This window comes from Oryx dammah, unplaced genomic scaffold (assembly GCF_014754425.2).
Source record: "Oryx dammah isolate SB20612 unplaced genomic scaffold, SCBI_Odam_1.1 HiC_scaffold_24, whole genome shotgun sequence".
Classification (NCBI taxonomy): Eukaryota; Metazoa; Chordata; class Mammalia; order Artiodactyla; family Bovidae; genus Oryx; species Oryx dammah.
The window spans coordinates 34,203,276-34,217,142 of NW_024070208.1; the positions used below are offsets into that span (position 1 = coordinate 34,203,276).

Here is a 13,867-nt window from a genome sequence, read left to right on the forward strand (position 1 = left end):
GCCCAAGCAGTGGCCAGCAAGTCCGCAGCTCACGGGGTGGTCCGTGGGAAGGTGTCTTGGAGCTGGACTCTGCACACGGTCATGTATGGTGTGACCTGTGTGGTTGGGGCCTGCAGTGTTTAGGTGGGGAGCTTGGCCAGGGCCACATGAGGATAAATCTTAATCCTGCTCAGTGTCCTTTCAGTGCTGAACGCACTGACTAGGCACCACAGGGCCCTAGGGTTTTAGGAGCTCAGGAGGTTTACAGACGCTTGGGTGGCTGTGGAAAGTTCCATGCGGAAAGTGAAACTGGATGGAGGTGGGCAGTGGGGGCCAGTGGGCAGAGGGCAGGGAGGCGGGGCGAGGGCTGGCAGTCCATGGTGGGCCCCTCGGGACCGGCGCTGCAGGGGCTGTCTGCCAGGAGCTGTGCGACTGCCTTCAGGACACTGCTCTTCACAGGACAGTGTCCCAGGTGGACGATCGAGGTGGATGTTTCCTGTTCAGGAGAGCTAGAGAAAGGAAATGGGTGAACGTCAGTACAAAGTTAATTATTTTGAGATAAAAAGCACGCACAGATAAATATTTGAAAACAGTACCCTGTGCCCACTGGTTTGACATCCTGAAGTAGGATTTTATTTTGAGCTAAATAACAGTTTTTTCCTAAAAGTGTTAGCACCATCTGACACGATACACCAAGCCGCGTTTGCGGGTGGGATCTCTGTTGATGGTGACGAGAGACCATGGCTTCCTGTAGCAGGCCCATTCCTTCCCCAGCCTTTTATTTACTCAGAAACGAGGTAAACTGAAGAGGGCAAGAAATTAAAACCATAGAAAAGATCATCTGAAAACATAAAAACAGCATTTGTAGCTTACTCTAAAATATGTATGAAAAGCTCTATACACATGAATCAGTGCCTAGAAGTGCTAAATTAAAAAATTGTTGTGAAAAATTTCCTGTTATGGGAAATAATTGTAATTCCACTGCATTGCTTTTATGGGTTTCTGCAGTATAATGACTTACGGCTGAAGTATTTTAAGTAGTTAAAAAAAATTGTAACAGCCTAAATTTTTTAATACTGGAGTACGGTCAGTTAACAGTGTTGTGATAGTTTCAGATGAACAGTGAAGGGACTCAGCCACGTATATACATGTATCCATTGCCCCCCAAACTCTGCTCCCATCTAGGGCTGCCACATGACATTGAGCAGAGTTCTCCATGTTTTACAGTAGATACTTGTTGATTATACATTTTAACTATAGCAGTGTGTCCATGTCCATTCCAAACTCCCTAACTATCACCCCCACCCCTCCATCTTGGGCAGTAGTTAGTTCTGTAAGCTTGTCTCTTTCTGTTTTCTAAGTTCATTTGTATCATTTCTTTCTAGATTCCACATTAATGGATGTCATACAATATTTCTCCTTGTCTGTCTGTCTTCACTCAGTATGACACTCTCTGGGTCCATCCATGTTGCTGAATATGGCATTATTTCATTCTTTTTAATGGCCGAGTAATGTTCATTGCATACATATTCCACATCTTTGTCCATCCCTTTGCTTGGACACTTAGGTTGCTTCCACGTCTTGGCTGTTGTAAACAGTGCCGCAGTGAACACTGGAGTGTGTGTCTCCTTTCAGACCATGTTTTTCTCCGGATATATGCCCAGGAGTGGGATTGCAGGGGCATGTGGAAGCTCTGTTTTTAGTTTTTTAAAGAACCTCCATACCGCTCACCACAGTGGCTTCACCAGTTTACATTCCCAACTGCATTGTTGTAGGGAGGAGAATCTAAAGTTTTAATGTTCTAATTTTGCTACATTTTCTTCCAGTATAGATCCTGAATAGATTATTCTGCTGTGTATTTAAAAAGAAAAACATTTACTCAGAAAAACATTGATTTTTAAAATCTGATGTTTCTAAATTGTACAGACTTTTATGAACAAATCAGTCTAGCTATCAAAAAAACAGAAACTTTTTTCCTTTATACATATAAATAGATATAGAAAACAAACATATGAATAGATATAGAAATAGATTGAGATTTTGGATGCTTTTCTTTTGCTTCCTGTTAGCTCTTTTTTGGGGGGAGTATCATCTAAGGCTTTGATGAACTTTCATCTAGAAGTGTCGAGTATTAGGAGCCCTGCTTTCCTTTGAGAATCATCACTTTAAAGACACTGTATTGAATGGATTTATGGTCACAACATTGTAATTTTAACATGTGTGTTCATTTTATTTCATGTAGTTAAAGATATTTTCTTTGGGATTTTTGTTTTAGAGACTGTCATGGAGTTCCTTGAGAAACTGTCTGACAAACTCTCTGAAAGGTTTGTTTGTTTGTTTTATTCTGCTTTTTAGAGTACACATGATTTAGCTTTCTTTCTTTCTTTTTAAAGACTTTTAAAGATTTATTGAAAGAATTCGGAAGTGACCCATGAAGAATATAGGTGTTGCAATATCGGGTCAGATCTTACACTGACAGTGAGCTGTACTTTGAAAGCTCACAGCTGTCCTCTGGGGGTGACTGTCCCGAATGCTTGGGCTGTCCTCTCTAACTAACCAGTCGTCTTCAGGAAGTCATTACTGAGGTGGACTGTTTAAAATCTCCCAAACCTTTTTTGAAACTATGTATTTTAGCCTGTAATGAGTTGGTCACCTAATCTTGCTCTTCTTTGGGCGTAAATAATGGGTGGCTCACGTCTGCTGTGTTGTGTGATAAGAGTGCCCAGTGATTGTAACTCAAGGCTCTCTGCTCTTGGTGGTCCCTCTGCCACAGTGCTGGCCTTCTCCCTGCCCAGCCCCCCTGGCCTCGTCCTCGCCACTCTGCTCGTGCTTCTCTGGGGGCCGAGCCCCCAGGAGTCTTCAGACCCCCAGCACGAGGCCTCCAGCACGAGGCTTGGTGGGGTCGTGGAGGACCAAGGTCTTCTCTCTCCTGTGGAGCTGTCTAACCCCTGTTTGCTCCTTGACTGCACCCTCATGTTAAATTTTAGCTCCAATTTTCAGTTTCCGTTATAAACTACTGCCTTAGAACCCAGTCCTCTAATTTGCATTATATTTATTAGTTCTGAAATGATCTTTCTTATTCTTAATGCAGTGAGCTGTTGTGGCTTTGATAGAATGAAGTAGTGTCAGTTATGCAGTTATTTGAGAATTTATTCTACTTTGCTTTGCTAGTTAAGCTTTATTTGTTCTTTTTTCACTTGTATGTAGCTATAGATATTTTAAGCAAACATTATCTTAAGATTTTTTAGTGAAGATTTTAAAATTATATTTAGTGAACTATATTTTTTAATTATAGAAGTTAATTCCAACAGAAACTTCATATTCTGCAAATATGAAGTGCATGTGTGATTACGGCCCGGCTAGTTTTTTGATAGAGGAAAATGATAAATAGTAATCTTAAGTGAAATCTTCTTTTAGAGAAACTAAATTGTTAGTCTCCTTTTTAAAGTATAGCAAAAAGTAGTGATTTGAAGCTTACTGATGAAAACTTTGCATATTCTTAAATTTAACACTTAAATTTAAACACTTAAATTTTCCAACTTTATTCCATTTTAAGACAAATATCAGCTTTTTAAGGTAAAAATTACAGTAGTTTACTGATGGATGTATCACTGTCACTTCTAACACATGTAAAATTTGGATTAATACTAGTTTACATTTTTCCTACAAATTTATCATGATTACTGGAAAGTTGCAGAAGCAAACTCGTCTTTTATAATCTACTTGTAAAAATTTTGTCCTCGCAACTAATGATAAACCTGTTTTACAGAACTATGAAAGATTTTGAGATGATTCGAGGGATGAAAATGAAACTAAACCCTCAAAATTCTGTAAGTGACCGTGCTGAGTTTCTTTTCCTTTTTCTATTTATTTGTCTCCCTGGGTGTTAGTCGCTGTGCGGGGGACCCTTGGGGCGGGCTCTGCAGTTGGGGCTTGAGGGCTTAATTGCTCTGTGCCGTGTGGGATCTTTGTTACCCAGCCAGGGATCGAACCCACATCCCCCATGTTGGCAGGCAGATTCTCTACCACTGGATCACCAAGGAAGTCCAGAGGTATTTTTATTATATACAGTCTGTTGGCTGAGGGCTCTGTCTTTTGGCGCCGGGAACCATTCCCTGCTCCGCGCTGTCACCGTAGGCCCTGGCGGCGGTCGTCTCTCTTCTCCCCGGGTGCCGTGTGTGCTTGAGGAGCTGGTTTTCTGGCCGGTGTCCTACTCCCTTCTTGCATCCCAACTGCCTCCCTGGTGCCACTGCTCTGAGTTAAATGCCGGAAGGCCCTCGGGGCTCCTCCGGAGGGAGTTTTCTGATGGGCCTTCCCCCCTTTTGTTTAACATTTTCAGAGAGTTCTCAGACTGCCTTCCTATTTCCTAGCTTTCCCGTCACACCCTCCTTGACCTGCGGGCCCTTTCTCTTCCGCTGCCCTGGGGCCCCAGCCATTGTCTTCTGCCCCCACTGAGGCCTGCAGTGCTCCTGTGCTTCTCTCACTCACTTGCTGCTTTGCTTTCCCTTCATTTATTTTATTTTCATTTTTTACTGAAGTGTAGCTGATTTACAGTGTTGTTCTTTACTTTTAAACTGTGGCTGACATCTGTGGCTCCAATACTTTGGCCACCTGATCCGAAGAGCTGACTTATTTGAAAAGACCCTGATGCTGAGAAAGATTGAGGGTAGGAGGAGAAGGGGACGAGACGTCAGAGGATGAAATGGTTGGATGGCATCACTGACTTGATGGACATGGGTTTGAGTAGCTCCGGGAGTTGGTGATGGACAGGGAGGCTTGGCGTGCTGCAGTCCATGGGGTCACAAAGAGTTGGACACGACTGAGTGACTGAACTGACTGACTGACATCTGTGGGCCATTAGAGCTATGCGTCTGGAGGAGGTGGTGTCTAAACTTAACCTTTCAAACCCCGTTCATAAGAACGGATTCCCTGTTCATAGAGCTCTGCTCAGAGCCTGAAGTTGTGTTTCTAAGCAGTATACTGTCCAGGAGGTGCTGTTGAGTGACTCAGAGGACAGCTCATGAGGGACTGCTGCACAGCAGGCAGAGCTCAGTGCCAGGACACAGTAGGAAAAGGGAAACACAGCCTGCCCTCCCGAAGCTTACACCTGGGGCGGAGTGAGAGTGAAGACAGGAAGAGTCAGCCTGCACGGTCCTGCCAGGTGGGGGCCCAAGAGGGCATAGTGCAGGCAGGCGGGTGGAGGGGCCATCTCGTAAGGCCTGGGCAGTGATGACCCCTCCAGGAAGATGACACAGAGCAGCCCTGGGAGAAGCCAGAGGCCCACGACAGCCAGGGACGAAGCCCAAGCAGAGAGGAGCGCAGGAGGCCGGCGCAGGCCAGGCCTGGCTTACGGGGTGGGCTCGGGTGTGTGAGGGGCAGATGGAAGGTGGGGACGCACTGGGGGCCAGCACACGTGGGCTGCGCACCTGAGCCAGGCTGACCGCGTCCGGCCCGGCTGCTGCCCTCTGTCACCTGCCAGCCCGCCCCCCCGGGGGAAGGTGGCCCCGGCGGGGTTCCCAGCTCTATCACCGCTCTGCAGCCGGCGTCAGGAACAATTGTTCAAGTGCTTCTTTATGACATGTTTGCTTTGCCAAGTTCAGGGGTAATCTGCCTCGGCTCAGTCTGAAATGCTGCTTTCATTCCTGGGATCCACCCTAAGCTTCCTAAGGTCCAGAAAGGGCCCTAGTCGTGCCTTTAGTTCCCCAACCCACCTGCACTGTCTTGTGGATTAACATATGGGTCACATCTGGGGTAGATTTCAACGTGGCTAATTTCATCTATTAATGTCGACTTCTAGTAGTTGACATTTTAGAATGACATTTGTCTGCCTTTCCCCCCAATTCTGCAAGTATAGCTGATTTCTGCCTCTCAGCTCATTGATTACAGGAACAGCAGAGTAGAGAGTAAGGAATGAAACTCTTGCCAGATGATGAGTTCCTAGGGTTTTTAGATAACTTTCCTGTTACAGTAACATACAGTAAATACAGTTTATATTTTATAAACTGGCTGCATTATTGATGAAAACTGTGAAATCATCCCAGCTTTCCTAACGGTGAGCTTCTCTGCTGTAGGAATTGATGCCCTGGGATCCCCCGTACTACAGCGGACTGATTCGGGCTGAGAGGTGTGTGTCTGAAGAAGTGCTCCCGTGTGAGAAGGCAGGATTGATGTGTCTGGAGCATCTGCCCACTAACTGGGCAGCTGTGCTTTCACTTGGCGCCCACGCGGCCAGCGCCTGCCCGGCGGCCACTCCCCGGTCCGGAAGCTGCACTCTTGGGCCTGTCCCCCGTAGCCTGTCCCTGGGCTTGTGTGGTTTCCCTCTGTAGACCCCATGAGCGTCTCCCCACCTGCCTCTACCCCTGGTGTCTCCCTCACTACTGTAGTAATCAGGCTGCTGCTCTTCTGAAGAAAAACAGGCCTGAAAACCCCTCCAGAGTAGAGACCCACTTCATGATTCAGTCCTTCCTTGACTCCTGGTTTACAAATGAAGAGTGAGCTGCACTCCCCTCTAGAAGCTGAAGCACACAGAAACGTGGCTGCTTCTCCTCGGCAGGTTCAACATCGAGCCCAGTCTCTACTGCCCGTTCTTCTCCCTGGGCGCCTGCATGGAGGGCCTGAGCCTCCTGTTCAACAGGCTGCTGGGGGTCTCGCTGTACGGGGAGCAGCCCGCGAAGGGCGAGGTGTGGAGTGAGGACGTCCGCAAACTGGTGAGTGCCCGGGGCAGAGCACGCTCCCGTCTGCGGGGCCTGGTACCCTGTCCACAGCGCTTTAATCCAGGCTGCTGCTCTGGTTCAGGACACTGTGAAAGAACACTGTTCTCTAGAATCCGCTGTTGCAAGAGAGTAGGGTAGACATGTAGCAGCAGAGTTCTTTCTCTGCGAAAATACTTTTCTGAGGAGTTGGTTAGAAGGTTGAGCCCACGTGTGCACCGGTGGCTGGGCTGGGGCCCGTGTGCTGGATTGAGTCCTGGATGGTCACTCCGAGCCCGGGGCCCTCCCATCGGGGCCCACTTCGTGTGAGCTGCCGGTGTTGCTTTTCCTGGTGGGGTTTGAGGGTTTGCGGCCCTCAGGCTTAGTGCTCTGGCTTAGCGCACCATACCCTCATCACCGTTTTCTAAGAAGTGTGGACTGTCTCCTTGTTGCCTGGCTGTGTTTGGTGATTGTAGATTAAGCTTAGTTACTAAACAGCAGCAGTCTGCTGTGCGTCACACAGATGGATAACCTGCAGTGATGCCACGAAGGGAGAAAGTGTAACAGGAGAGTGCCAGGACCCAGTGCAGGTGATGGAGGGGCCCGTTCAGGAGGGAGCTCCCTTCACTGGGCAGCTTTCCCCAATGCCTTGAGCAGTTCCTGGCACCAAGTGGATTCTTCATGGAGGCTTGCTGGAGTCGCAAATAGTTGAGGTTCTGTCCCGTAGAGGCCCTGCTTATGCAGAGGTGGATGGAGACCCACCCTCCTCGAGCTGTGCCTCGCGGGGCTGACCCAGGAGGCGGCGTCGCTCCCTGCTCTTCAGCCGAAGCCCACGCCGCCGTGGCTGATGTGCGGTCGTCCTCACCTCCTGGGCTGCGGGCGAGGTCGCTGTGCTGCTGTCCTGGGCTGGCTCAGGCCCAGGGAAGCGCCATGGCACGGGGACTGTGGTCAGGACTCAGGGCTTGTTGGGAGGGTTCCTCTCCCATCAGAGGTCGCCAGTCACCCCAGAGACACAGCAGAAGAGGCTGAAGGCATGGTGGGCCCACCTTGAGGTGACCGTGGAAGCAGAAAATCATAAAATGTCTGCATGGGTGGCTGTTGGTGTTTTATGTGCAGGTTCTGGTGTTTGAATGTGTTCCTACTTTTGGAAGTTCTGATGGCTTCATTCACCAGTAAATCAACCTTTTTTTCCTAGGCCGTGGTTCATGAATCAGAAGGACTGCTGGGGTACATTTACTGTGACTTTTTTCAGCGAGCAGACAAACCACACCAGGTGATGCTTTATTTACAAACCAGTCTCTCTAGAGTGAACGGTAGTTAGCGTGTATTAATGTTAACTTTAGCTCTCATTTTTTTAGTTACTAATATTTAAAAGACATTAACAGTGGTGACTAAATGTATTTATGTTTGAAATTGGATAGAATTTAAAGACGGCAGAAGTTACGAGGTAGTTACAGCAATGTGTATCTGCTGTTTTCATCTGGGTCGTGGTAGCAATGATTGTAGTGATGAGTGCTGTTTTAGGAGCCTGTCTGTGTGCCTTCCAGCGCCCTGAGCCCTTCTCATGCATGGCTTTGAACTCAGTCCTGATGAGATGAGGACACTGAGGCCAGAGAGCTGAGGTTACTTGCCTAGAGTCACACAGTTAGAGGTGCGGGGATTGGAGCTGTCCTTACGTGGCATGGGCCTGCCCTAACACTGCACAAGGTGTGTCTCTGAAGAACCTTGTCAACCGCCAGTTCGCTCCTTGTGTGAAACTGCAGGCCAGGTTTCCAGATCAGTCAGCTTCAGCAGTTTTGGGCAGTTGGATTGGAACTGTCAAGAATTCAGATTATAATGTTAAAACAGAAGTAATGGTACCTTGTATTTAATAGTGATCCACAGCTTCCACAGTGGTTATAACAGACGCTAGTTAATGCTCTGGCGTTTGCCATGGTGGAAGAGAGGCTGGTGGAGGTAACCAGTTCTCAGGAGACATGGCTGGCAGGTCTGCACGGCGGGACCAGAGTCAGGGCCATTGGCCGCTGCATTCTGTGTTCCTTCACTGTGCTTGGAAGGCTGGAGAGTCCAGGTTCGTGACCTGGGTTCAGGTTTGAGGTGCCGCGGCCCTAGCTGTGTGTCCCTGGACTCACGACTTAGTATTTCCAAGACTCGGTTTGTTTTCTCATCTGAGAAATGAATACCTGCCTTATAGGCTTATGTGAGAAGAAATGATCAACTTTTGTATGTGGATTGAGAAAGTGACTCGGGTTCCGTGCTTTGTGACAGTTGAGAGCTCATCACTTCAGGCAATGGAGACGGTGGGGTGTGTGGCCTGTCTCATCGCCGGCCACAAAAGGGTCTCACTAACACCAGCATCCCTCCCCCCGTGGCTACCTTTCTCCCTGCCCTGAGCATCTCGAGCGTCTGAGCTCAGTGGTGACCGTGTCTTCAGCTCCTGGAACGTCAGCTCAGCACATCTTTGGAGTGAATGAATGACTTTGTCAACATGAGCTCAGAGTATTATTGGTGTTTTTAAGAAAGTAACATTTCAGCAAAGGAGAAAGTGTTGGGAAAAAAGTATAAATAAAAGAACAGAATTAAGGTAACATTTGTACTCACTCATTTTGATAGAACTTTGTATTCATTAAGACTTGCTTACCTTTTTGCTTCAGATCATTTCTTCACTGGTCTCGTTTTCTTAAAGGATTGCCACTTCACCATACGAGGAGGTCGTTTAAAGGAAGACGGGGACTACCAGCTCCCCATGGTGGTCCTTATGCTGAACCTGCCCCATTCTTCAAGAAACCTGCCCACACTATTGACTCCTGGGATGATGGAGAACCTTTTCCATGAGATGGGACACGCCATGCACTCGATGCTGGGACGGACTCGATACCAGCACGTCACTGGTGAGCAGGAGCTCGCTCAGTAGGACTTCGTTTATTGCAGTTCTTTAAATACATGCTTTCTATCTTAGTTGGAAAAAAGCCTTTTGTTTAGAAAATCTGTGGTCATTGATTAGGTGGCTTCGTCATGTCCTTCCACCTGTGATTCGACCCAACCCTCATACATTTTTTCCGTCCATGACGACAGTTCTCACCAAGGCTGTCTGAGTGCCTGTTTGTACCATTTTACATTCTGCTGTGTTTTATGTGGAATTTACGTCAGTGGCTGTGTGTGTGAACAAGCATGCCTTCTCAGCTCAAGCACAGGCTTAGCAAGTGAACAAGTGAATGTACATGGCCTCTTTGTATCCAAAACCAGTCAGAAAACTTCAGGGCATGTTGAAAGTTATGGCCAGGCCCTTACTGTCTCTCTTCTGCATCCCCTGCATAAAGCCATGGTTTTCCTGCTGATGTTAGCCCCTCTCATCATCCTCTCTAAGCTTGCCATCAGACAGGTCAGCCCTGCACCGCCTGGGCAGGTGTGGTTTTTAGTATTCAGCAGCTAACTTTACACACAGTATTTGGGGGAGGAGGAGATATTTTGAAAAGACTGCAGATGGTCTGGACAGAATCATAAAGTGCCACCAACAGGTTCTTATAGGATTTGTTACTTTAAGTAATTTTGAGTGTGAAATGTTGCCTTTCTATATTGAGGGTTGACTTTGTTCCAGAAATAGTAGATAAAATACTTTTAAAAGGAATGAAGGATACTGGCTTTTGGTGATGGAATCCAGTGCATTAAGTTAGAATGCCTTCATTGTAAGAATGTTGTAACTTGTGTGTCAGCTGTAGCCCGGCGGAGCTGAAGACAGTTTTGTTTGTAGAGGGTGTGAGCCGTTGCTTTACAAGTGCTTTACCCAGCTGTGCAAATATTTTGTTTTGCTTCTGATACATGGGAAAATGTATGAGATGAGCACAAACTTACCTGCAAATATGTGCAATAATTTTATAGAAGTAAAATATTGATTTAATGAATTAAAGACTATCGTAGTTCATCAGAAGTACAAATAAAATGTAAATGAGTGCTTGTGGTGACACTGACATGCTGCCACGATGCCTGCCAACCTCTCCTCTCGCCCCTTCCAGGGACCAGGTGCCCCACGGACTTCGCCGAGGTCCCGTCTATCCTGATGGAGTATTTTGCCAATGATTACCGGGTGGTTCACCAGTTTGCCCGACACTATCAGACCGGCCAGGTAGGGCTGACACGTGCATGTCCTTGGGCTTGGTAGGGCGGCTCCTGGGACCCGCCGGCCGGCACTGAATGCTTGCTGCCTCTTCAGAATCTGATGCAAACCAGACTCCTCCTCCTGCTTCCTGACTCGCTCCCTTCATTTGTTGCTGTTGTGCCGTGAAGCGGACAGGCAGCTGCCCTTGCCGTGCACCCGCAGTGTTGTGTCTGGTCCACACACCATCCCCCTCGGAAGGCGCTGCGTCCTGTCTCCAGAGGGTCAGGCCGTCCATGGAGCCTCAGTACTACCTCGCAGAACTTCTGCTCTTCCGGCCCTTTCTGCTTCTGAACATTTGTTTCTCGGTCTGAATCATAAACCATGATGGCCTATTTCCCTGGTACGTTTAGTTAGCGTCTGTATGAGGCCAAGCCTGAAAATCCCTTAAGTTTGAGTTGTTGTCGTCTAGTCGCTCAGTCGTGTCCACCTCTGGCGACGCCCCTGGACTGTGGCCCACCTGACTCCTCTGTCCATGGGGTTCTCCAGGCAAGAGTGCTGGAGTGGGGTGCCGTTTCCTTCTCCAGGGGGGCTTCCCGACCCGGGGACTGAACTTGCCTTTCCTGCATCTCCTGCGTTGGCAGGTGGATTGCTTCCCACCGAGCTACCAGGGACAGGTTTAAGTGGCGCCTCGTCGTGTTAGAGATTTTACTTCTGTAGAGGAGGGCTGAGGGAGCCGTGCTCTGCGGTGAGTTAGCGCTGAGCTGACTGTCTGCATAGCGTTTCCTGTCCGCCTGCCCGTGTCCTCTCAGGGCTTTGATGGCGTGCTGTTTCATTAGGTGGCGTGTGCCCTCAGTACGCGGGTACAGTCGCGTTCATCTTTGAATCCTCAGCATCTATTTATTTATTTATTTAACTTTAAAAAATATATCTGTTGCACTTTACATATTATATAATAGGCAATACAGTTAAAGCAATGAAATGAATTAGGAAAAAAGATAATAAGTCCATTGGATTTGGAACTCAGTTGTTTGACAAACAGATGTAAGACCCAGGTAGGAAATCTTTACATAGCAAAACTAAGCATCTGTGCTCACAGGAGAGCCTCTCAAATCCTAATGTTGTTTTGTTTTTTTTTTCATTTAAAATTTATTATAGGTCTTTATTTTTAGAATCCTCAGCATTTAGAATTGTGCCAAACACAAAATAAATTGAAGGACTGGGCAGAATCAGTAAAGGGTCCAAGCCACCTTTGTGACTTCTCTTTCCAGTTATATCTCTGGATGCGTGATATGAGTTGGCCGTTTCTATTCTTTGGACTTGATTGTGTCTGTTATTATCAGTGTAGGGTAATGGCTGAGTTCTGCAGAGCTGCTCTGAGTTACTCTCTATTATAATCTATTTGAGTCTGTTAAAAGGACGAAATAGAAGGATTAGTAATCCAGTCAGCTACCTGTTTGTCAGCCTGCAAAGAGTTGCACTGGGGATTATGTAAACTCAGCCAAGAACACAGACACATGTAGCCCCTCGCATGGCAGCGCGTCCACCCTGGCTCCACAATGGGGCTGGGAATGGGGAGGAGACCTGACTGTGCTCCTCCTCGAAGCCCGAATCGGTGGACACTGAAGGACAGTGGTGTGGGGGTGGCCAGTGAAGGGTGGGGAGACTAGAGGTGGCTCCTGAGAGCCGTGCAGAGGTGTCTAAGAAATCAAGGGCAGCAGGAAAGGAGGTGTCTGAGGAGCTTAGGCTTGTAAGAGGCCTGGACACATGCACGAAGGGTGACTGCAGCTGAGCAGCATGGACCCTTCAGAGTAAGGCTGAAATTCACCACAGATACTGATTTTGCAATTACTATTGTCCCTTTCCAGAGCAGTCAAGAAAACAAAGAAAGGCTAGAATCCCTGCTTAGAGGGTGGTGTACCATCTCTGAAAAGTTCCTATTTTAATCCTGAATTCTTCTTTAGTCAGAAGAACCGTGTTTGAACAAGATCGCTTCAAGAAAAGAGTATGAAGTCCACAACTCCTCTTCAGAGATGAGACCGGAGGAAAGCAGCAAGCTGCTCTGGATTAATTCCAGGCTCAGACTCAGGAGGGACACCCAGCAGGCTGAGGGGTCACAGACATAGCTTCCATGGCAGGAAACCATCCTGTGATTCCATGGAGACGGGAGAGCCTGCCAGAGGCATGGGGCACAGGTGCACGGGGGGCTTGCTCTTCCCGTCGCTGATTAAACGCCAAGTGCCTGGATGTTTTCATCCTGAGGGCAGTTCTCGCCCAAGGGCAAGAGTTCATCCCCCCAGATCCAGGCCTCTGTAGATAAATAACATGAAGGCCCGGAAGAGCACTTGTGGGGGCATCTTTATGCTTCATTTCCTGCCCTGCTGGTCTCCCCACTGGCCGCCTGGTGCATCCAGAGGCTCCCAGAGTTGGGGTAACGTCTCCGTGACTTATTAACCCCTACCAGTCTTTTATCTGAACTCAGCGTCCCAGAGCCAGCAGGTTCCTGCGGTCAAGGAATTAGAAGTATGCTTCTCAGGTCTGCAGGCGCCTCACAGCTGCCGGAGGAAGCTAACCCAGGGGTGCTCATTCAAGGTTCAGACTGTCTTGACAGTGTCAGGGCTGCAGCAGGGCTTGTTGCGAATTAATCTTAAAACCAATAGCACAGAAATACAGATGTGGTGGCAGCTCATATGAAAGGGTCCAGGTTTTTAGACGTGATGAACCCAATGCAGCTCAGCGATCTGGGGGAAGCTCCTTCAGTCTCGGTGCCCGTAGGCTGTGTTGCAGGGCCCGTGGTATTGGAGGAGCTGGGGTGTGTCTTTCCTCTCTGTGCTTGTGGGCTGTGGCCTGCAGCCTGACCCCTTCCAGGTGCTGCCATCGAGTGCAAGGTTATCTGTGAATGGCCTGCTTGTCTGGAAGCACGGCTCTGTCCTCCCTTAGACATCTCCATACACAGCTCCTTTCCATCCTGGCAAAATGCACAGGAGGTAAAACACGCCAGATTAACTGCACGTCGGCGATGTTCTGGGGTCAGTGCACCCAGGCACCATGCTCCCCTCTCACTACCAACCACCACCCCTGCCTGACACTATCCATCCTGCAGAGC

At 48.2% G+C, this 13,867-nt stretch overlaps 1 protein-coding gene across 1 annotated transcript in view; it reads left to right on the forward strand.

Annotated features, from left to right (window-relative positions):
• The window catches only part of LOC120882949 (mitochondrial intermediate peptidase), a 79,417-nt gene that overhangs the window by 19,576 nt on the left and 45,974 nt on the right, over positions 1-13,867 (forward strand). The window contains exons 8-14 of the mRNA XM_040266784.1: positions 2,255-2,303; positions 3,749-3,809; positions 6,051-6,103; positions 6,533-6,686; positions 7,864-7,941; positions 9,355-9,559; positions 10,682-10,791. Coding sequence (XP_040122718.1) covers positions 2,255-2,303; positions 3,749-3,809; positions 6,051-6,103; positions 6,533-6,686; positions 7,864-7,941; positions 9,355-9,559; positions 10,682-10,791 — 710 coding nt within the window. The remainder of the gene's footprint in view (positions 1-2,254; positions 2,304-3,748; positions 3,810-6,050; positions 6,104-6,532; positions 6,687-7,863; positions 7,942-9,354; positions 9,560-10,681; positions 10,792-13,867) is intronic.